Source organism: Aulonocara stuartgranti, assembly GCF_965226115.1.
Source record: "Aulonocara stuartgranti genome assembly, chromosome: 13".
NCBI classification, from domain to species: Eukaryota; Metazoa; Chordata; class Actinopteri; order Cichliformes; family Cichlidae; genus Aulonocara; species Aulonocara stuartgranti.
Window position 1 is genome coordinate 12995796 of NC_138949.1, and position 21831 is coordinate 13017626.

At 40.2% G+C, this 21831-nt stretch overlaps 1 protein-coding gene across 1 annotated transcript in view; it reads left to right on the forward strand.

Moving 5' to 3' along the window:
* macrod2 (mono-ADP ribosylhydrolase 2) overlaps positions 1-21831 on the forward strand; it is a 413432-nt gene that overhangs the window by 381830 nt on the left and 9771 nt on the right. Inside the window, exons 10-15 of the mRNA XM_082556428.1 lie at positions 2365-2403; positions 4044-4103; positions 8566-8604; positions 9033-9071; positions 11197-11475; positions 12021-12083. Coding sequence (XP_082412554.1) covers positions 2365-2403; positions 4044-4103; positions 8566-8604; positions 9033-9071; positions 11197-11475; positions 12021-12083 — 519 coding nt within the window. The remainder of the gene's footprint in view (positions 1-2364; positions 2404-4043; positions 4104-8565; positions 8605-9032; positions 9072-11196; positions 11476-12020; positions 12084-21831) is intronic.

Genomic DNA, 21831 nt, shown 5'->3' on the forward strand with positions numbered 1-21831 from the left:
CACAGTAGTTCTGATAGTCTGTGCATGTTTATCTTTTTCACTCATTTGTACACCACCATTTTCAAAGGAGTGGTTTTTAGTTTGTTAAGCCACTGGACACTGAACCATGAATCATTCAAACATAAAACAGGCACCTAACTTGAGGGATGACTCAGTGTTGTGTCTACAGACAGCTTAACAAAAAAAAAACAGTTTTAAATTGTATCTTTGGGCATTTTGTTACTAGAAGCTTCTCACAAAAACGCATCATTTGTTCCAATTTCTTTGGTTGAAGCTATGAAAAATGCCAAAGATAACACAGCCCGACAGACATAAAATATTATTTTTGCACCAACAGGGTGATGCCCGAAGAGCTGTTGACCAAAACACTTGACAGATCTTGATATGGTGTCCAGTGTGTTCTTAAAAAAATCTCAGGTAACTGGACAAAACAAGTATCTGAAAATCACGACCATGGTCGTTCAGCTGATCCATCTACTGTTCACTGAAACCTCATCAGATGTGCTGTTATTGGAAGCGTGGCTTTCAAAAAGCCATTCATAAGAAGGGGAAACATGCAGAAAGGGCTAAGGTATGCTAAATTAAACAAGAACTGGACTCATAATCAGTGGCAACATGTCCGATCCACTGTGCTGACCCCTTTGGATATAAGGGGGGAGTTGCACATTAGATTGTACAGTAAAAACTGTACAATCATATTTCCCTATTTTTACCTTATATACTCAATTTCTATATATGTTTGCACGCTTCGATAAATCTCTGCACCGACTTCTAGTTTTCCTAGAAAATATAAAGAAATGAGTGGTAGCTCAAAACTTTTGCACAGAACTGTACCTATACATTATTATTGGTCCAGTTCGGGAACATTCCTGGAGTTTCACTGTCACTCCGATTGGATAATTATTTAATTTTGCTACGTGGTTGTAGATTTCTCTTCCCCTGCTTAGAAAGTTTATGCTAAGCTAACCATGTACCAGCTATTGTTTCGCATTTAGCATGCAGACATGAGAGCAGAATCAATCTTGTCATCTATTTCTTAGAGCGTGAATAAGCCTGTGTACTGTCAAACAGCTGATCCTTTCTCATCAGTTATCATATCACGCCATCCTGTTTAAATGTGTATGCGTTTGCGATTTCTTTGGTTTTATGGCCTAGAAAGAAAGCAAGAACCAAAAAAAGGTGTCACACGGGTCGTTCTGGACTAAAACATACTGCACCTTCCCTGTATTGAGCCGTGATCATAGCAGAATCATGTGTGGCCTGATGTTTCCATTCTTGCGCTGTTGTAGTACTGTATCAGTGGACCTTCCTTTGTTTCCCCAAGCAGGGTTAGATTAATGCACTGTACCCTTTTATTCAGTGTTATACAAAAGAAAAGCCTGTCGCTGGATCCACTGGGAGCTCTGATGGTTACACTTCTACAGAACAGATGACAACAGCCTTTCATCAAAGCTAACGCTTGCTTTTGCTTGTTAACCACAGTGCAATCATTTCACAGACTCCTGCACAGCCACACACACACACATAAAAATACACGTGCCCTCACAAATAATGTAATCCATTCATATGAACTGTGCACATGAAAAAGGCAAGTACACATGTACTGTGTATATAGTGGCCTGACACAAGGCATCTAGAGGCATGCTGAGCTGTGCAAGATCTGAGTGTCTATGAGTGCGTATCGTGTGTAGGAGCCGTGAGCAGGCATCCACAGTTCCTCTCTCGCCTCATCTCTCACTCTGCAGTTCCTCCTGAAGCATAAACATCCAAAGCATCCGTCTCATCTCGCACTGTGCAACTCAACTCATCCACCCAGAACACCTCTAGTACACTCAGTCTGTCTCACACAATAGACTTACAGACAAAAGAAGAGAAAATCAAAGGGGGTTTTTTTTGTTTTTTTTTAAAGACGCAGTTGTCCACGCCAGCCTGGAGTCCTTGTATTTTCAGGAAATGGGAGGCTTTATGTCATTTATGCTGAGCCTACCAGCATAGATATAATTGGAAAAGAATGTTTCACGAATGTGACCCCCTCTCCCCAAACATATACCCACATACTCAGTCATTTGGTGTAATAACTCTCGATATCCAAGGCCATCTGGTGGGAAATTGAAGGAGGTTGTTGAGTGTGATGAGGAACAGGAGGTGAAAGAGTTTCAGCGAAAAGCTTTTGGAACACACAAATGTGATCGTATTTCCCCGATTTACAGGGGTGGGTGCAGGTTCGAGTTTCATTGTTTGGTTTCAGCAGTCGGCATCATAACACTGTGATATTCTAATATTATAATCATGTTGCCATGAGTCAGCTCGTGCATTATAAAAGAGCCTGGTTTGACACGCTGTCGTTTTCTCCCCCTCTGCCAGACAATGACATGGAGGTTACAGAGGAGCCGCCGAAGGAAGGTGAGTGACAGAATATTTCATGGTTGCCTTTTCACCTTAACACCTCCATTAAAGCACACAGAGGGTGAGTGAGTGGTGTAGCTTCAGCTTATGACAGTGATTTGCTGGGTTTCGCGAAGCAGACGAAATTGAATGTTTATGCATTTAGCGACAAGTTGAATCCCAGGCCTGACTCATCGCTGTTAAAAATACTTCATGTCAGGTGCATTACATTACAAGAGCTTATATCAAAGCCAATTCCCAACACCATTCTCTTCATCCGGCTTACGGGCACAATGCCTTCAGACCACCTAAAGCGAGCGACAAAGAAGCAGCAGAGCTACATCCCTCCACAGCGTGCACCGGGTGATAGCACAAACACAAACTGTCAGCGCATAATGCTTTTATCAACACACCATCTTGGAACGAAGCCTGAAGGTACCAGATACTGCTTATCAGGATAAACTACTGACATTTGTCTGTGCGCTGATGTCCTGAATAAGCAATGACACAAACTGATGGCCACATAGAAGCGCGTGTGTGCGTTTGAATAGCAGAAACAATAGCCATAATAACATAATAACAATAACAGCAGTTTGGTTGTTACTTGCAGACGTACAGTATAAAATTCAGTTTTATGAGCTGTTTGATAAATGTTTGATACCGCCTGTAGCAATTCTCTCCAAGGTAGAGTGTTGCAAAGCAGTACATGAAGAGCTTTTATTTTATTTTTTTTAATTGTGATCACAGTGGGATTAGCAGTGAGGTTTTCCCACATCTAACTGCTCAAACCTCATAGTACATGTGCAGCCATCTGAGCGAAAAGCAATGTTAGTTTTACAGTCTGCAGAAGAAAGTCTTCAGATTACTGTAGATGTAGAAACGAGGGTGCTATCAAAATGTTTTCCTCCAAAAGTCACCCCCATGATCTACCAATTACACGCATGTGTGTTTTCACTTTGGGTGAACATAAAAGGGCTGTTTTATAAGCGCACTGTAAAATGTGATATTCCAAAGTGAAACAATGTGGCTGAATCGTAAAGGCTTGGTCGAGAGGAACTGTTTTCTTGTCTTGACCAAGTGTGCTGGGTTTTTATTATTGTATTCCTCACCAGCTATTTTATGCTGCATACAGTACCACACTATACTGAAACAACCCCTGATAATTCCTGGCTCTGTTGTATCATCATACTAGCCCTTTCCTGGTCCAGTTTGGCCTTGTTTGATGGGCTTCTGCACTGGTGCCAAAGACTGGCCTTTTATTCTGCTCCATCAGCCAGAGTTTGAATCAGTCAGCCTGGAAGCTATTCAAAGGCTCAAATGACTGCAATTCTCACACGGAATGATGCTTTTGTCCCAGACTGTGGTCTGGAGTTGGTGTCAAAGCCTCACATTCTTCCCCTTTTCTCCCACCAGCGTCATTTTTATCAGGCGGGTATAAAACAAAACACAAGAGCCATCATGCTCTCCCACGGGCTTTTGTCGCGTGGTCCACAGAGACAGAACGGCCAAGAATAATCACTGCTTCAAAGAGTCAGCTTTACTCACACCATCTCACTCACCTTGATGCCAGAACGACATGCTCCTTGCTTCCTGGTAGCGTTTTGGGATAAGGATGTGTCTGCTCAACTGAATCACCATTTATTTTTGTTGATTTTTAGATAACACAAAACCACCTACCAAAGCAGCAACCGAGGAAGAGAGTGAGGACAACACCAGAGGTAGAGTGCGCTCGTTCTGACTGTGCACGTTTGTTCCGGCTCCTTCTTCTTAACGCGCCAGGGAAACTTTACTGGCAGAGGAAACACTGATATGTGTTTACTTTAAAAACAATTGTTGTGTGTGTATAAAGTAAAGGAGCGTTCTCTTGGTCAGTAATCTCTTGCTCTTCTGATGCCAAGTTCCTCTTTGGGGAAATGAATACAAGATGAAGCTCGGTCTTTTTAAAAGAATGTTTTCTTAGAGGCAAACTTGTTTAAGAAGCCATTATCTGGCTATTCTGCAGTTTCAGCCCCTTTGGATGTGTAATATTGAAACAATTATAGGCTTCTCCGATACGATGGACCAAAGATAATTAGATTCTTACACTGGAGGGTGTTAGTAGGCAATTAAAATCGTACACCATCCATTTGTCTTCAAGCCTTAAGGTTGCAAGGAATTTTTTGAAGATAGCAGTCATGGCTGTTGTCTTTGGGGAAACCGTTCCTCTCACTGATTGTGAGAGGCTGGTCTAGATAGTGCAGTCACTTCAAGGGCGCCACAGCATTCTGTGTTCCTCAACAAAGCACAATAAGTCTTTCTCCCTGCCTCTTCAACATACCTTTGCCATAATCCACAGTAATTCAGTATGATTCACAAATTCAATCATCAGCATTAGAAGGGCATAAGTATTTTGTAATAATCTTTATAAATCCTAATTTATCAGGCCCCGCAGCTTAATAGTAACTAATCCATTCACAAAAGGCCTTGGCACAGCTTTCTAGCATGGGAACAGTCAGTCCTTGACACAACCTCTCTCACAGGGAGGCAATGAAATGATTTTGTGCTGCCTGCACTGTAAAGGTTAGGTCTGGTTCGATGTAGCACATAGGTGGGATTAATCATCGAAAACACTCAAGATTGCACAAAGCAAAGGAAACGCTAAGTGCAAAAACAACCTGTCAGTTACATAAAACAGACATTATAAGGTGCTTGAGAGCCTCGTGCTACTTGTGTGTACCAGAGCAAGCTCTTCTAGCAACTAAAATATGTATTTCACTCTTTCATGCACTATAGTCATTGGTGTAGTGAAGGACCTTTTTGTAAAAAAAAGCATCAACTCTGCAGCAGAGTTGATGAAGTGTGTCTGTCAATATGCCTCTGTGGGATCCAATGTTTTGCCCTGATAAATACACTGGTTAGTGGACTGAAGGTAATTATAGGATCTCTCCGTCCCACACAGAAGCACTGCTGCATTTACAGCTCTTTTGTCACCTCACAAGCAAAAGGCCTCTTTCGCCTCAGTGGACTCAAGGAAGGAGACAGTTAAAAGCACACAATTAACACATACACCCAGGCCAAACATAAAAGAGCAAGTAACCTGTGGTAGAACTCACCATTCAAACAACACAGCAGCTTCTGTTTTTGAACACTAGACAGCATCAAAATACAGCTTATTTTAATGCATATATTTCATTTAATTTTCAAAAAGGATATTCCACTACACAGCATAGCATACATGATGCACGATTAAGTCATATTAAAAGAACAACGCAGGTGGCTTTCAAGTTTGATCAACAGCATTTTATCTCTTCTTCAAATGAAGCTAACATGATCCAACGTCATCGGCAAACATCCCTGGGGAGTATTTGAAAGGTGGGGGTCACAGACTGACTCTGTGTGTGTGTGATGAGCTGTGCTGTGATGTAATCCACATGAAACAGAAGCACAGCATGCAGACGCCACAAGCTATAGAAAGAAAAACCAAGAGAGGTAAAAAGGTGGCTGAGACACGGAGGTGAAAGCTGGCACGGAGTTCCAAGCTGGACTCGAACCTCTTTAGAGCACACCTGAGTTGGCAAGCAGCACTACAGTGCCCATTATTTGATATCAGATTGGTATTAGTGAGATTAGTGTGTTACAGGACACAGTAAAATATGGACATTAAGCCAGAAATCAATGCCTGTTTGCCTGGAATGCTTGAGAGTAGTGGGAAAGACCGGGGATAGAGAGGGGGGGATGGTGAGAGATGGCACAAAGTGGACATGCAGATTAATAACGCTACGTGTGGACAGACAGTGAGCCTCTCTGTGGGATGCCATCTAGCTCCGTGGTACCCTATAAAGCATCTCTCACAAACGTGCTTACTCTTTACTCTGTGCACACATACCTCACGTGCAAAAGGTCTTTGAACGATTGCTATTGCTCATGTTTTTCCTTTTTCCTTTACAAATGTCTCATGAATTTTTCACATTCCCTCATTTTTTATCTTTTTTTCCTGTCCTTTGCTCCACTTTGCTTTAATAAAAGGAATAGTAGAAAGGCCTGGGGGAGGGGGAGGGGGGATTGGAGCCGAGCTAATGGTTGGATGTGAGTGTGTGTGAGTGTGCACGCATTCCAGCTAACTTGTTCCCATTTCCATTTATTCCCGTGTGAGATATTGCTTTTATTTACTAGTAAACATCAACTACAGGTGATGTTTACTTAACAGGCGTGCAAGTAGGGTACAAAAGGAAGGTTGAATATCAGCCTATAAATTGTTTATGTCCTTGTAATACTGTAGCCCTGAATGTGATGTAGACATTAATAAATCATTTAAGTGTGTGTGAGACGAACATTTTATTCGGAAAAACATTGCGCTTTTGGTCAGTCAACATAAGTGCAGGCGAGTACCTAAAATTGCCTTTTTGTCACCATGTTTCTTGAAGTGGAATTCATCAGAATATTGACAGTAAAAGTCTCGAGGTGTTGCCCGAACCCTTCTGTGTGAAGTATGTCAGACCCTTATTTACAGTGATGACAGTATTGTATAGCGAGCACTGGGGAGGAAAGCTATGGCAATGCTGCCACCTGGTGTTTCGTATTCATGGATGAGCGATATCCTAAAGGTGTTATTTGGGTTTTTACCTTTTAAAGAGACAGCATTTAAATTGATCTTACCTCAGAGCCTTTAGAAGTCACATCTGCACAATACATTTATTTGTTTTTCCTTCATTTTTGCATGTGGTCTTTTGGTGTGTGTGTGTGTGTGTGTGTGTGTGTGTGCATTTCATCCACAATCTGTCCCACGTTTTCCTTTATCACAAATTGAATGCAGTTTCATTCAATAAGCCAAATACAAATGATCAAATAACAAAGAGGAAATTACAGTCTGCCTTTTGTCATATCTGATAAATTGTTGTTTGGGACAGATAGATACTTTGGACAGATACAAGGCCCTCGCATAATTTTAAACAAAAAAGGTGACCTCAAGGCTAGCGGAGGATTCATCTTAAGTTGTTTTTCCCCCATTGAAGTATTCTTGTCCTGTCTGTGGCTCTATCTCAAATGCCAGTCATGATTAATAGAAAGGCTCGCCATCTACTGTGTGTCACCAGCATTCTGCATGATGGACAGAGATACTTGAGACAAACATGCAGCACTGGTAGAACTGGCCTTTTTCCCATTTAATGGAGGCTGGCATTTTTATTGTTCTGAGTGCAGGGCAAAATTGCATAGATATGAAAAATGGTTTCTCTCTGCAGCTTGTTAAAAAAGCAATTATAGAAGCTGCACAATAGCCATTGTAAAGCATGTTCTCTTATTGGTGTCATGGCTTTCATTTACTCAATTTGTCCCAAATGTCATTGGTTTATGTGCCTGTCTGTGTGTAAGAGTGCAAGAGTGCAAGAAAGCGGTGAGGAGGGTGGGAGTAGTAACAGATAGGATTTTTATTCATATCAAATTCTGCCTTTTGTGCATCCGGTGGACATTTCTATGGAGTTCAGTTTATAGGAGGATGTAACAGGATAAAGGCTGTAATGACTTGAAATTATAGTTTGGTGATGGCAGCACCTGTGTGTAATGTACGAGTAACGTTCTTCAAATATATGTGTAGCATATATATGCTTTTATATAAAAAGCTGTAAGATGATTCATTTTTATTTGTTTATAACCAAAACTGCAAAAATATTTTTATTCAGTCTAGCTGACCAGGGTGAGTTTGGGCAACACTACAACATCGGCATGTTACCTTATGCATAAAGTAACATGCCCTGCAAATTTTCAAAGCACTACTGTGGCTTATTACTTCCCCAATGCTACAAATTTAAGAGCCTCTTTCTTATAACAAAGACCCAAAACTGCTGTCTTAAAGCTAGATATGTTAAAGACCTCCTGTGTTAGTCCCCTGTTGTGTTTATGCAAAATATAGAGTAATTAAAATGTTATTAGAAACATCAGTAGCAAGTATCTGTAAACTCAAACATGGACAGAAAATCCCAACAGTATAATGCTGTTTCAGTAATGAAAAATAACTTAGGTTGGACGTTGCTGCTTTAAAATGCGGCGTCAACACCCTCAAAATAAATCCTTTGCATTAGGAAGATGAAGAGCTAACAGTGATCATTATTATGACTGTTTCCTTTGCTTTTTAAAACGAATGACTGGTATTATTCATACCGATGCCTCTGTTTGGCTGATGATTTTTTTTCTCTCCCTTTTCAGGTACAGAGGGAGGAGGTGATGAAGATAACGGTGACAATGGTAATGTAGCTCTACGGACCATTAGCGCATGTTCTGAGCCTCTCGGCTCTACCGATGCTTCTTGATGTCATTTGTCATCAAAAATTGAATTTTTTTTCTTTGTTTCAGTACAGTCTTTCCATCCCGTGTGTCACCACTCTAACAAAAAAAAAGTTATTTTATCACAGAAGCGTGGAACAAAGAAATCCCTCAATTATGTATGGCTTTAGAAGTGACATTCTTTTTCCCTTCGTTTTTGTCACTTAATTTATGCATGTCTTTGTGGATCCATTGCTCTCATACTGTAGAACAAAGGCAAAGCTACAGAAAGAGATGGAATGAAAAGGCTGTTTGAGGTGATATCGAAAGCCAAGTCTATTCAACTCCAGACGCTGGCGCTAAACCCGTATGTTTTCTCTTTTGAATTTCTCTTGTCTTTCTAAATACAGATGAACCTCAAGATGTGGAGATGGAGAGTCAGAGTCAAGGTAAAGTACAGTTACAAATCAAGGGTCCAACGGTGGAATTACGTGTTGTCTGGGTGCAGACTTAAGCTACGTCCGGTATTTTTGAAAATGGAGATTTTCCGTTTTCGTTTTTTTTTTTAAAAATCCCGTCCACACGTAAACGCAAAAACAAAGGAAACCACTGCTAGGAACATGCCAAAGCAACAGGTGGCGATATTCCTAACCGTGTAGAAATGTTGGCCAATCAGAAGTCTAGAAGCCTGGGTGGGAAAGAGTAAACAAAGATGGCGCATTGAAGCGGAACAGTCTGGAAGGACAGAAACTGTGTCTATATATAAGCATTTAAACACTGCAGAGAGTAGAATTAACAGTAATGGCATTTTGTCTAAGACCGCCATTGCAGAAATCCATTTCACCGAAACAATAACGTGACTCACATTGTGACGTCAAAAAAGGCGCACACCTTTGACGCTGGTTTTCTCGTCCACACGGAAATGCAAAAACGGAGTTTTCGAAAATTTCCACGCTGGCAGGAGTTATTAAAAATCCCCGTTTTCAGTGACCGAAAACGCCGTTTACGTGTGGATGAAAGGTGCAAATAGAAAAATCTGCTTTTCAAAAATATCCCGTACGTGTGGACGTAGCCACACGTACGCAGATTACTGTACCCAGCACTCACTCAAATAGAATTTTAATCATTACTTATTATTAATCTCTGGGTCTCCTCCACAGTGTGTTATTTGTTTTTTGTCCTGTCTTCCTCCCATAACCCCCAACTGGTCGCGGCAGATGGCTGCGACCAGCTTAGTTCTGCTGATGGTTTCTTCCTGTTAAAATAGGAATTTTTCCTTCCCACTGTCACCAAGCGCTTGCTAAAAGGGGGTCATTTGATTGTTGGGGTTTTCTCTGTATTATTGCAGGGTCTTTACCTTACAATATATACACCACATTGTTGATGTGATTTGGCAATATGTAAGTGAAATTGAATCGAATTGAATTTGATTGAAGCGCACAATGAGAGTTGACCAACATCCAGCTTCTCAGTCGCTCGATCTTTTTAGAGTATTTCTTCCTTTTTAAATCCAACCTGAGCCATCTTGTCAGCAGAGCAGAAATAAGTAGTACACACTGTTTTAAATGTGTATGTATAACACATCCAGAGGCTCTGATGTGTTGTATTGTGCTGACAGCAAGAGCCTCAAATGAACTGTGTGTGTGTGTGAATGTGTTTTAAAGGAGCAACTATTAACTTTGAGCCAGAACCATTTCTCTTTTCTGAATATCCTCTGTGCTGCTGGTATATAATTAAGATTCTGCATTTGCATACTGGCAGCGCCTCGTCTCTCCTCTGTTTTTGTTTTATTCAAATCCAATCCCATTGACAGCGATTTGACAGATAGAGCTTCTCTGAACATGAATTTTGTAGATATTCCATGAGCAAGTTATAGCAAATGCTACCCTGGGATGGTATCCAAGAGCTGAGATATGTAATTACTTTCTCATGAGACATAAACAGAGAGTTAGGAGCTTGGAAGAGCAAAAATATACAATTTAAAACAACACCTGCAAGATAATTCTGCAAAAAAAAAAAAAAAATGCTGCTGTTACATCATTCTCAAGTGTGTGTGTACTGCAGGTGAAATCCAGCCACCACAAATCAATATGATGTTCAATCTGTGGTCTTGGTTACTTAGTAAAAAATGTAGTCTTTGTGCAAAAACCAATATTAGCCAATTTATCTACATCAGATACTGTTTTCATCCACATTTAGCTTTGTGTTATTTTTTACACTCATATTTTGTTCTTTGACTACTAATACTGTACATATTTTTGAATATAGATGACTTTTCTTTAAAAAGTTAAAAACTCTTTTTGGCTGCACGCCCCCAAAAGACACCCTTAAAACCTCCACCATTCCAACTATTTTGACGATGTTTCCTTCTTTTCTGTTACTTCCATTTAAACTGACAAAGAGCTACCTGTTGGTGTGAATATGTTTGACAGATTTCTGTCAGCAGTAATGAAGCACAGGTTGGTTTTGTGCCACATGTAGCTAGATTTAATAGTACGAGTTTTGACTCCCAGTGTCTGAATTAATCCTTCAAAATGCACTGCCTTTTATTTATTTATTTATTTGTGCCTTTAGATGGTGATCCAGCAAACGCAGAGCAAAACCCAGAACAGTGCGACAGTAAGAATGAAGTTCAAAAGAAAGATGGCGATAAAGACACCGATGGGGATAAAGACACCGATGGGGATAAAGACACCGATGGGGATAAAGACACCGATGGCGATAAAGAGACCGATGGCGATGAAGAGACCGATGGCGATGAAGAGACTGGAAATATCAATGAAGGTAGCCCCGCCCACGATGAAAACAAAGGTCAAGAAACTGGTACCAACGACAATACAGAGGGGAAGAAAGGTATGTACAAGAGAGCAGTTTGGCTGTGTGTTTTATCCATTCGCATCAAAACCTCTGAGATACTCAGTGTTGATGATAAAAATGATTTCTGATGATGATGATTTCCTTGTTTTTCTGTTGTTTCTTAAATTACAGTTTAATATCCGCAGGGTATTAGGCAGGAAGATATGAATAAATCAGTTCAGTTCATGAAACGTAGTATAGTAAAATAACTAAAAACTAAAATAACTAAATGGAAAAACAGATTTTAAGATTTTTTTTCTTTTTATCAGTAATGTAATGTTACAGTACAGAGCTGGTAATAAATGCACAAACGTCTCAGCTGTACAGACAGAAGAAACAGACCCAAGTGAGGAGGTCTTGGATCTAAACTGTATGCAGACCGAGCCTCACGGTCCACAGCACATGCATGTTTTAAGGCATATTAACAGAGCTGCTCTGACTGAAGACTAGACAGGCTGAGCTGGGTTTTTTTGCAGGCCAATGAAGACTCTTGTGTCATGTTAGAGTAGTGTAGTGTAACATCTGCTTCTTTTCCTTAACAGAGGAAGTGCAGGCTCCTCAAATGGAAGTAAATGTTGTGGAAAATCCTGACGACAATATGGAAGGTAAGATCTGATTTGTTGGATTTGATTTGTATGAATGTGCTTTTCTGGTCCAGTGTGATGCACTTGTATACTTGCATACTGAATTTGTATTTTTGTTGGTCTGTTAGTAGCACTAGTTTATACTTGGAATCAGTTTCTGCCCACCTGAAACATCAATCAGTATAGAAAGTTACGACTGCAGGGAACCACAAGTGGCCAAACACATCTCCAGCAGCCATGATGGTGATGCTGAGAACAGCCAGCATCACATTACAGCATATTCTAAAGTTATCAGTGACTATTATGACTGTGTGGAATCGGCATTGTTCTTTACTTGGCAGATTTTCCCTGAACTGATCATTTCAGTCATAAAAATGACTGTATTTAGCTGTCAGCTTGGTGAAGACGGCGACAAACCGTCTATTTCTCACTTTGATTAGCTGGTATCGCTTTGAGTAACTGCAGCCACTCCAATAATCAGGCTTGCTCTGCAGACTAATGGTATCAGCATATTTATCCCCATACCTTGCATAGCAATGATGCTGTGTATCATAATTGTAGCATGCTAAATCACAGCCTTTGGTTTTTACTACTACTAAAAACGTACTATTTAACTCGTAATGCAATAGTGCTCTTATTTTCTCCTAGCAGAGTCTGGTATGGAGTAACATTTTAAAGCTTCTGATTTGTGTAATAGATAGCTTAACGTAGCAAGAAGCTAGGATTAGAAGAGACTTTGCAGGAGAGTCTTGTGTCAACAAATCCTTTGAAAAGTGTTGAGTCTATATCCAGGGCCTTGCATGGCTTATTGCTTTGTCCTATAAACCAACACTGATGTCCCAAACAACTGAAAAACAGATCAATGGGCTAAACCATTGGGTTATTTGTACTTCATCAGTGTGAGCATGGGCACTCTAGTTTATTTGTGGTCATCCATATACCCTCCTGCTGCTAGGATGGCTAGGCTCAGGTAGAGCAGGTCATCTACTGATCAGAAGGTTGGTGCTTCAATCCCTGGCTTCTCCAGTGTGCATGCCAAAGCACCTTTGGGCTCATTAATTAAAGTGTGAATGACACAAATAAAGCATGTGTAGGAAAAAAAGTACTTGTTATAGAAAAGCGCACCATCTAACCAGACTATCTAAGAGTAAGGAGTATATACTAATCCACAGATGGAACTTTTTAAGAAAACAAATGTATATTTTATAGTACTTTAAACTCTATATATGTGTACTTATTTAAAATATTTTCATGTGCAGTAAGAAAGTGTATTAAGGCTAGATGTAAAATAAAGGATTGTTATGTCAAGTATTCAGACATTGTTGTTGTTAACCAGAATGAAACCACTAAGTATGCTTTACTATAGAAGAAAACAATCTCTTAAAGTAATCTGCTGAAATTGTACTTTATAGTTACTTTGTTGCCATCTCTTTTTTAGCAAAGTTTCCATATATGTAGCCGTTATTTATTAAACTTCTTGAAGCCATTCACTTACGGGCTTCTCTCAGCATAGGCAGTTTGTTTCTGCACAAATAGATTATCTGTCTTTGTTACCACATTTTTCTCTGGCTTCTCACTGAGTAATTATTTTAAGAAGTTAAGGCTAAAGTTTGGAACCCCAGCCACCCCACTTCTACTAACACAAAGGTCTCAGTCACTCTCTTGCCTCTATTTCACTTTCTCCTTGACTGACATTCAATTAATTTAGGGTGAGAGTGAACATTCCTGATAGATCTGTCTCAGATAGCCTTCTCCGTTCTCCCTGAAAGCCAGTGAAATATAGCCTTCAAACTCTACAGGATTTTCTTCAGTGGAAAGCTTCACTCCACCCTGTTGACTGCCTCTTGCCTGAGCCCGCTACTGTCTGTCACCGTCTAGGCTTCCATAGGCTACATACTGCGTGGTGGCACAGTCGGGCGGTAAACAGTGGTGCCACTCCTGATTGCAGGCAGATTGCATTTGGTATAGATGAGCAGCAGCCTTGGACGGAGTGCAAACCCAAATAGTCTGAGATATTGAATATCATGCAGACCAACACAGCTTGGCTTAGCCATGCGTAACCAGCTATTCACAAGACAAGACCAAATGATTCCAGAGCAAATAACCTTTTATTAAACATAAGTGTAATCAGGCTGCCTGCTCATGGCTGTAAAGGTTAAATCTGCTTCACTGAAAGAGGTAATATAATAGTTCATAATGATGGGACGAATGCATGAGAAATCAAACAATTTGAGGATATAATATGAGGTTGCTGCACATATACACACATATGTCTGTATGTGAAGCCTGTGTGTGTGCACACAGGGATCTTCTGAGCTTCCATGTGTGACCTTCTGCTGGATTTTCAACACTGACATGACATTATATATCCACTCTGTACATTAGGTTCCTCTTCATGTTACTTATTGATTGCTTCTGTCAAAACATCAGGCAGTAACTGAAAGCACAACGTACCTCGGTTAAGTTTTGTAACAGATTTGTGCATTTCTAGAGTACATAAATACCTTTGAAGATTATCTTGCCATTCAGTCAAACAGACGTTACATCTATCATATCTTATATTTGCCTCATTTCCCCAAGAAAGGATTTATGTGTCTTATTTAACTTTTAATCTTTGATAAGCTGAATTATTTTTCCTTACTTTTCAAACTAGGCAGTTAATAACTTATGCTGGTTGCCTGGCTTTCCAGTGCAGCCTTTCTTTGCAAGACTACATCTCCCAAATTATTCACAGACAACTTTTATTTTCGTATCCCTCCTTCCCTCAATGGGTTGTTGTCCTCCATAGTGTTCGTCCAGTAGCAGCATGGATTCTGGTCCGCGCCACTCTGTCGCTCTGAGTTTGACATTGTTGTGTGTTGCATTGCAAGTGCAACAAAAAGCCCTTCTAAATCTTTGAGTGGCCAGAGCGTATGGGCTGAAACTGATTGGAAATCGCTCCCAAATGTATCTTGGATCCAAACTGCAAGAATGTTGTCTGTTGTCCAGACTTTCTAAATCCATTCTGGATAAAGTCTGAACGTGCCATAAAATGGATTTGGGCTGGCAGTCTGTGCAATCCTGGGTAACTTGGCTGCATGCACTAATCTCAAATGTGTATCCGTAGGATCAAAATCATTGGAATATGGTTAATTATATATATATACATATGTTTTTTACCAGTGATCTTGCCTTGCCATTTCCCATTATGTGCCCTCTTAGTGTGAGCTAACATTACTAATTCAATCATCTCCAAAAGTCTGTTTTTACAAGAATTTGCCATATCTGACTTACCTCGCCGCCTGCCAGGAAGACTGACAGTAGCAAAAATACACCTTTACTTGCACTTCAAAGACCAAAGGCACTTGTAAACAAGCATCTGGCTTTGGGCTCGGTGCGTGTGTGTATGTGCGTTTGAGTTTGTGATTGAAAAACAAAAAGAAACAGAGAGGTAATTACCACGAATCCCATAAAAATGCATGAAAACTGATGGCCACGGAGCTACATTGTTTAATATTTCTTCCCCAAATGTATTACAAAATCTTTTTTTAAACAATTCTTAGCTCCATGTATCTGGTTGTTAATTGCGTGAATTTTTTAAACACTTTCTAACCTGCGTAGTAACCCTATAATTTCAAAACATTGACTGGATTCGTACGCCATGTTGAGCTTAACTAGTGCTTTAAAGCATTGCAAATTAAAACTCTAAACTTCAGTCTGAACATTAACGAGTTAAGATGAAACCATGGTTGCCAATTTGCTATCAGTATCCAAGATTAAAGATAACTCGGATGCCCCTAATCACAAAATCAAGGGAAAAAATCAGTTGAGAAAGGAAGACTCGTTGGCTCTTGTTGAGTAAAGCTTTCTAATTTGTTGCTGGGATAATTGTTCCGTTGTGTACATCATTTTATTGACCACAGAGCAGGATTTGCAGTAACTGTAGCAGACATCAAAGAGCTACACTGTTCCTGAGGTTGTGGATGCATCCTTATTTAAAAATTACCCACTTGGTATTTTCTAGTCTTTTAAACATTCATACCAGGAGGCCACGCTGATTAACCTCATAATGAGCAGGTTACAATATTCATATTATTATTCACATTGAAGGATTCATTACAGACAGACTGTGTATGTCTCTACAATTTTCTTAAAAGGCCATCCTGTTTTCCACTTGCACATTTATATCTGTGGTCTCCCAGTTGCCAACAACGTTGGTTGACACCCCGTAGCTCTCACGTAGCTCAATATTACACATATGGAAGTGTGTATCACAGCTAAGCATGTCAGTCCCAGAAGAATCACACTAAATATCGCAAAGCTGAATAAAACAGTTTTGTGTTGTTCGTTTTCACTGTCGTCATCTTTGTAACTTGTTAATGTAATAATTTATTCAGTGAGTCAGGTTTTATCACTTCGTATTACCAACTACGTCCATCTCGTGTTTATCTTTCTCGCCTGTTTGTATACTGTAAATATGTTGCTCGGTTCAAGTATTTAGTCCTCCTGTTCTTAACTATATATCTATATCTGTCTGACCTCAATGCAACTTTATAAGCATCTAAAAGCAATAACTGAAGTGAAGATTATATTATGGGTTTTGATCTTGAGTATCTGTGCGAGGAAGAGATATATATGGAGGAAGGCACAGTAATATATATGTATATCTACACACACACATCATCTTGCACGAGAAATACGATTCTTTGCCTGATAGGAGAAATGCTATAAAGGCTCCACATACTGAATCAAAGCCTAAGCAGCCTATATTTATGAATATTCATAACACACTTTAGAATGAAAATCGCGGGGCTAGATTGTTATTGTGTTTGGAGGATCTGTTCAGCAAGCCTTGTTCTGGTGAGTTGTGAGAGTGGGCACCCGCTTCAGTGAGCTCCTGGAACACTCATAAATTAAAATAAGACTCTTTGCCTAAAGCTAGGAATAAATAAATCTGAATTGTGAGCAGAGATTGTTTTTCCTTCATGCAGCATGATTTTCCTACAGTAGTCGATAGCTATTGTCTTAGCTCCAAAGGTAAGATTTAATGGCTGCAAAGGTTCAATGTCACTGAATAAACAGCAGCTCGTCCATAATTTCTTATCAGGTTTTTAGCTGGCTTTACCTACGAGGAGCTTTTGCATGTAATAGATTGCAAATGTTTTATTTATTTTTGTGCTCTCTGATGATATTTATTGTTACGTGCTTGTCAATTTAGTATGTGAGCATTAGACTTGCTCAATATATTCCTTGAAAACATTGCTCAGGAAACCTTGCAATTAAGGAAGCCAGAATCTTCTATATATAAGTGATCCTAAAATTTTCCTACCTTTGATTAAGCTGGCCTCTGGCAGAGGCTGAACAGGGTTGAAAGGAGCTCCTTGACTATGGAGTGGCTGGGTGCAGACCAGACGGACAAATAAGGGACAGACTGTAATGGGATACTAAAGCCAAGCAGAAGGAAGCTTGCAGGGGAGACAGAGAGACATACCCAGCAGGTTATCACAAACAGTTTAGCCTCAACACAGCAGAGACAAGGCCCCATTACAAAAATACAGAGCTTACATCCCCCCTGCTCCTGTCCCTTTTTTCTTTGATTCCTTTTCACTGCTCAGACTTGTTCTGTTGTTTAAAGCATCACAACAACTAAAGAAAACGCAACTTCATCATAATTATCCAAGTTTTCACTTGTTATTTGAATGCCTTCATGTCACAAACTGCAAGCACCAAATGTGTATTTTTTTTCCCGCTGCCCTGGTGGCCGGGATGTTTTGAACATGCCGTATTGATGGCCGTGACTGCTTTATTTAGCACTGTGGCTTCGCCACAACCACTCACAGCTTACTGTATGCGATGTTATGATCAAAAAGCCCAGCTGCATCCATGAGTACCATATGGTGCCCAAGAACATGCACACAATCCAGCTCTCGCCACTTCACAAACAATAACAAAAAAAGTTTCAAATAGAGGCTCAAAAAAATCCCCTTCTAACAACCGTCTGGAGAATTGGTTGCATTTTCTTGTTAGGAAGGTTTATTTGGGGGGATATTGATTTCTATGTATTTTACTTCCTTATTGTAGCAGCTTGAGTGGTAGAGACCAACAACAAGCCTAAATGGCTCTTCTGAGTCCAACGCACTCGGAGACTCGAAGTTCCAGTGAATTTATCCCACAGTTACTAGTATACTCCACTTAGAGTTTGATGTCGCTTTGCATTTATGGTCCTTTGTCTACAAAAGCAAAAAAGCTTTACTTAATTGGTTGTATTGCACCCCTTTGTCTTGGTCTTTTGTGAACAGTGGGATACTGGTGATGTAAACCTAATTTTGGAGAGCAGCGCAGCCTTTCCTGTGGCTAAGGGTTGTCAGCACACAATTAACTTTTGGCATAACATTGTATACTGTAACACTGTGTGGCTCCTAGGGGAGCAGGCTGCCACTAAATGAAGATACTAGGCTAAACTTATATTTTATAGCCTTTTATACCGACTGTGAAAGTTCAGTGTGAGCAGCTTTACCAGTCACATGCTGTGGCATTGTTTCTGAGTACCGAGTGGTCACATTAATTCAGCTTTTCTCCTTATTATTAAAATCAGTTTGACTCCTGCTTTTGATGTACTTTGGCAATTTTGGGTTACTCTGTATCAAATAAACATAACAGAGATAAAAACACAAACGTTTCTGAAGCTTCATCGTGAAATCCCCACTGAAAAAGTGTAGCATGTTCATATCCAGTTCATTTAGACCGATAATGGAACCAGCAGTTAACTTCGTCTTTAAGCTGCTCACACACAGTTCGCATCGCCAAAAATATTTATCACGATATATATTTGAAAATTTGCGATAACGATATAACTGACGATATAATTGATGCGAGACAAAATACAACTCCACAACATTACTAGCGCAAAAAGACAACCTTCCATTTATTTTCACTTAAACAAGAAGCTGGTTTTTATGTACATTAAAGCTTTATAAAAATGTAACAGTGCAAATGCAAATTCCTTGCTGAAAGTTTAACCAAAAGGCATTTCCACTAGAAATGGGCTGACATGTCCTGAGCATAACCATGTATAATATCCACTGAAGTTAAAAAGAGGTGCTTTGCAACATTAAACTGCAGTGTGCAGTACGCATTTTTCAGACCATAAGGTGCACGGGATTATAAGACACATTAAGCGAAACAAAGCAGTCAGATAAATCAAACTTTATTAAACTCATTCTTCTTGCTTCCTCCACTTCTGTACCATTGATTTATTAATGAATGAATTCTGCTCTATTCCCATGTTGTTGCAGTATATTAATGACTAACCTCGTATTGTGGATGGATTATCTCAGTTGTTCTCCTGACTGAAGTTTGGTCCGTTTACAGCATCCTGCCATGAGATTGCATTTGTCTCTAATTATCAGGAACTTTAACGTTAACTTTTATAAGTGGAAAAGTGTTAGTGTTCGTCCTCCAGCTTCACTGTTTATGTTATGCTAACATAGCTGTGTCACTAGCGATCAGGTAGCACATCATTATATACCAGCTAGCCCAACTTCAGTAACCCTACAAACGCTGCTGTTTAGTTTCCTGTCTTCATTTATGTTGGAAGTGATAGCAGAGCTGTACGTTTGAATTTTTTCAGAAATCTCTCAGTCAGAACATGCTATATCATGCTTAGGTAACTAGCGAAACTAGCGAGCTAACTTCCGCTAGCTTCCTGCTAACTTCTAACTCCGTTAAATGTAATAAATTTTATTTTCATGGATGCCTGGAAGTTAAACTTCATAGTTTCACCTGGTTAAGCAGCAATGCTGATCGTTTTATTAAAGATGAAAGAATTGAGACAGGTTTTAACTCTCAGTGATGCTGCAGTGTTGTTTGACCTGAAGCATGCGGAGTTTAGGACCCAGATTACTCCCAGATTTAAGAGCATCTTAGTCCGACAAATACGACAATAACAACGGCCGCTTGCATGTTCTGCAAAAAATGTGCTTTGTCGTGTATCTGACGGACAAACACCAAACCAGTTCCACATCACTGAAGTTGCACCATTTTTACAAACCAATTCTGGTTCATCTGTTTCACTCAACAATCGGCCATGTGCGTATGAAAACAAAGGTACTGCGCACGCGCGTTTTACTCATATTCTATCGCGATATATCATTTTCCTATCGTTGCCTAACATTATACCGGTATTACCGTGAACGGTATAATATGGCCCAGCCCTACGAGTTACCATGGCGATTTAGCCAGGTTAAAGAGAGCTACTGTGGCGCTTCTGACTTGAAGCTCGCTCCACGTAGCTTGTTAACTCTTTCGCGTCGTTTCATAGCACAACCCTCTAGTCAGAATCGTAATGCCAACACAGAAGCATCTTGAACCTTCTTTCTAATGACCGATAGGCAGTGACTCCTCTGGCTGCAAAAAAAAAAGTATACATATACAGGAAAACATCCCTCCTGCTCCTTTTATCCGTGACCTCAGTAAACACTTTCCTGTCAAGGCTGAGGATACAGCCGTCTTACAGTGGCACTGAGAGCTTTGAATGCACTGCAACTCCACAAACACAGAGAAATAAACGAACCATCTTCACTAATGTGACAGCCCATTGCGCATCATTTATGCTGCAAAGTGTGAAAAGCGAACCACATACTGGAACGTGCTGCAAATATACAGAAAAACTGTTAGTAGCAACCAAAAGAAGCACTGTTGTCGAGGGGCACTAAAAACTGATGAACATGGCTAGGTACAGGCTTGATGTTGCCATGGTGACACATGAAACAACTGACTCTACTACCTAGCAGTGTGCAGCTAAATATTCTGTATTTGAACACCTAAACAGTTCATATATTTCCCACATAGCAGCCTGGATCATTTTGCATTGTGGAGAAACACAGAACGCTGGTCATTTAGTTGGAGATGGAGAGCAGCACACACTGTCTACAGTGTCCATTACGTTGGCCACCTTTGGCCCAGAAGCTGGCTTCAAAGAGAGGGGGCCTCATCCAACAGGCTACACTTTTTCTCTTCTTCTTTGAAGCTCCTCTTTTGATCAGTTCTCTTATCCCGTCCCCACCCACTGTTTGGTTCACAAAAACGGCAAATGAATCAACTCTCAGCAGAGAGAGAATTTGTCAGCCAGAAGAGAGGCAACAAATGTGTTTTTGAAATGTCTGGAACATATTTTAGTCACAGTCACCGAGGCACACGTATTATAAAATACACACAGACACAAAAGACGCTGTTTGAGTGATGATGAGTGATCTCTGTATGGGTTCCCTGTCTCCTGGAGGGGGAGAGGAAGACTTGATGGGAGACTTGATGTCTACAGTTTTTATAGAATATAATGAACTGATTTACTGAAAATTTAAATATTCATTAGCTGCAGTCCAACATTATACTATATATAACATCAGCCCAATATTGTCTTCTATTGTCAAGCTCAGTTCTGATGCTCATGTGCCAATTTTTGGCGCTTTAGTTGGGCGGGCAGGGTCCACATGGGCACCCTGACTGTTCTACGGCTATGCAGTCTAACACACAACCAGCTGTGATGCACTTTATTTTTAAACTTTTCATCAGTTTGAACTACAGTAGCTCGTCTGTTTGGACCACATGGCCATTTCTGACCAATGACCATGTCGGTGGTTCACCACTGTAATTTCTTTGGACCAGTTTTGATAGATACTGATTACTGCAGTTTAGGAGACGCTCTGACCCAGTCGTCTGGCCATCACAGTCTGGCTCTAGTCAGACTCACTCATACCCTAACGCTCACCCATTTTTCCTGCTTCTACCACAT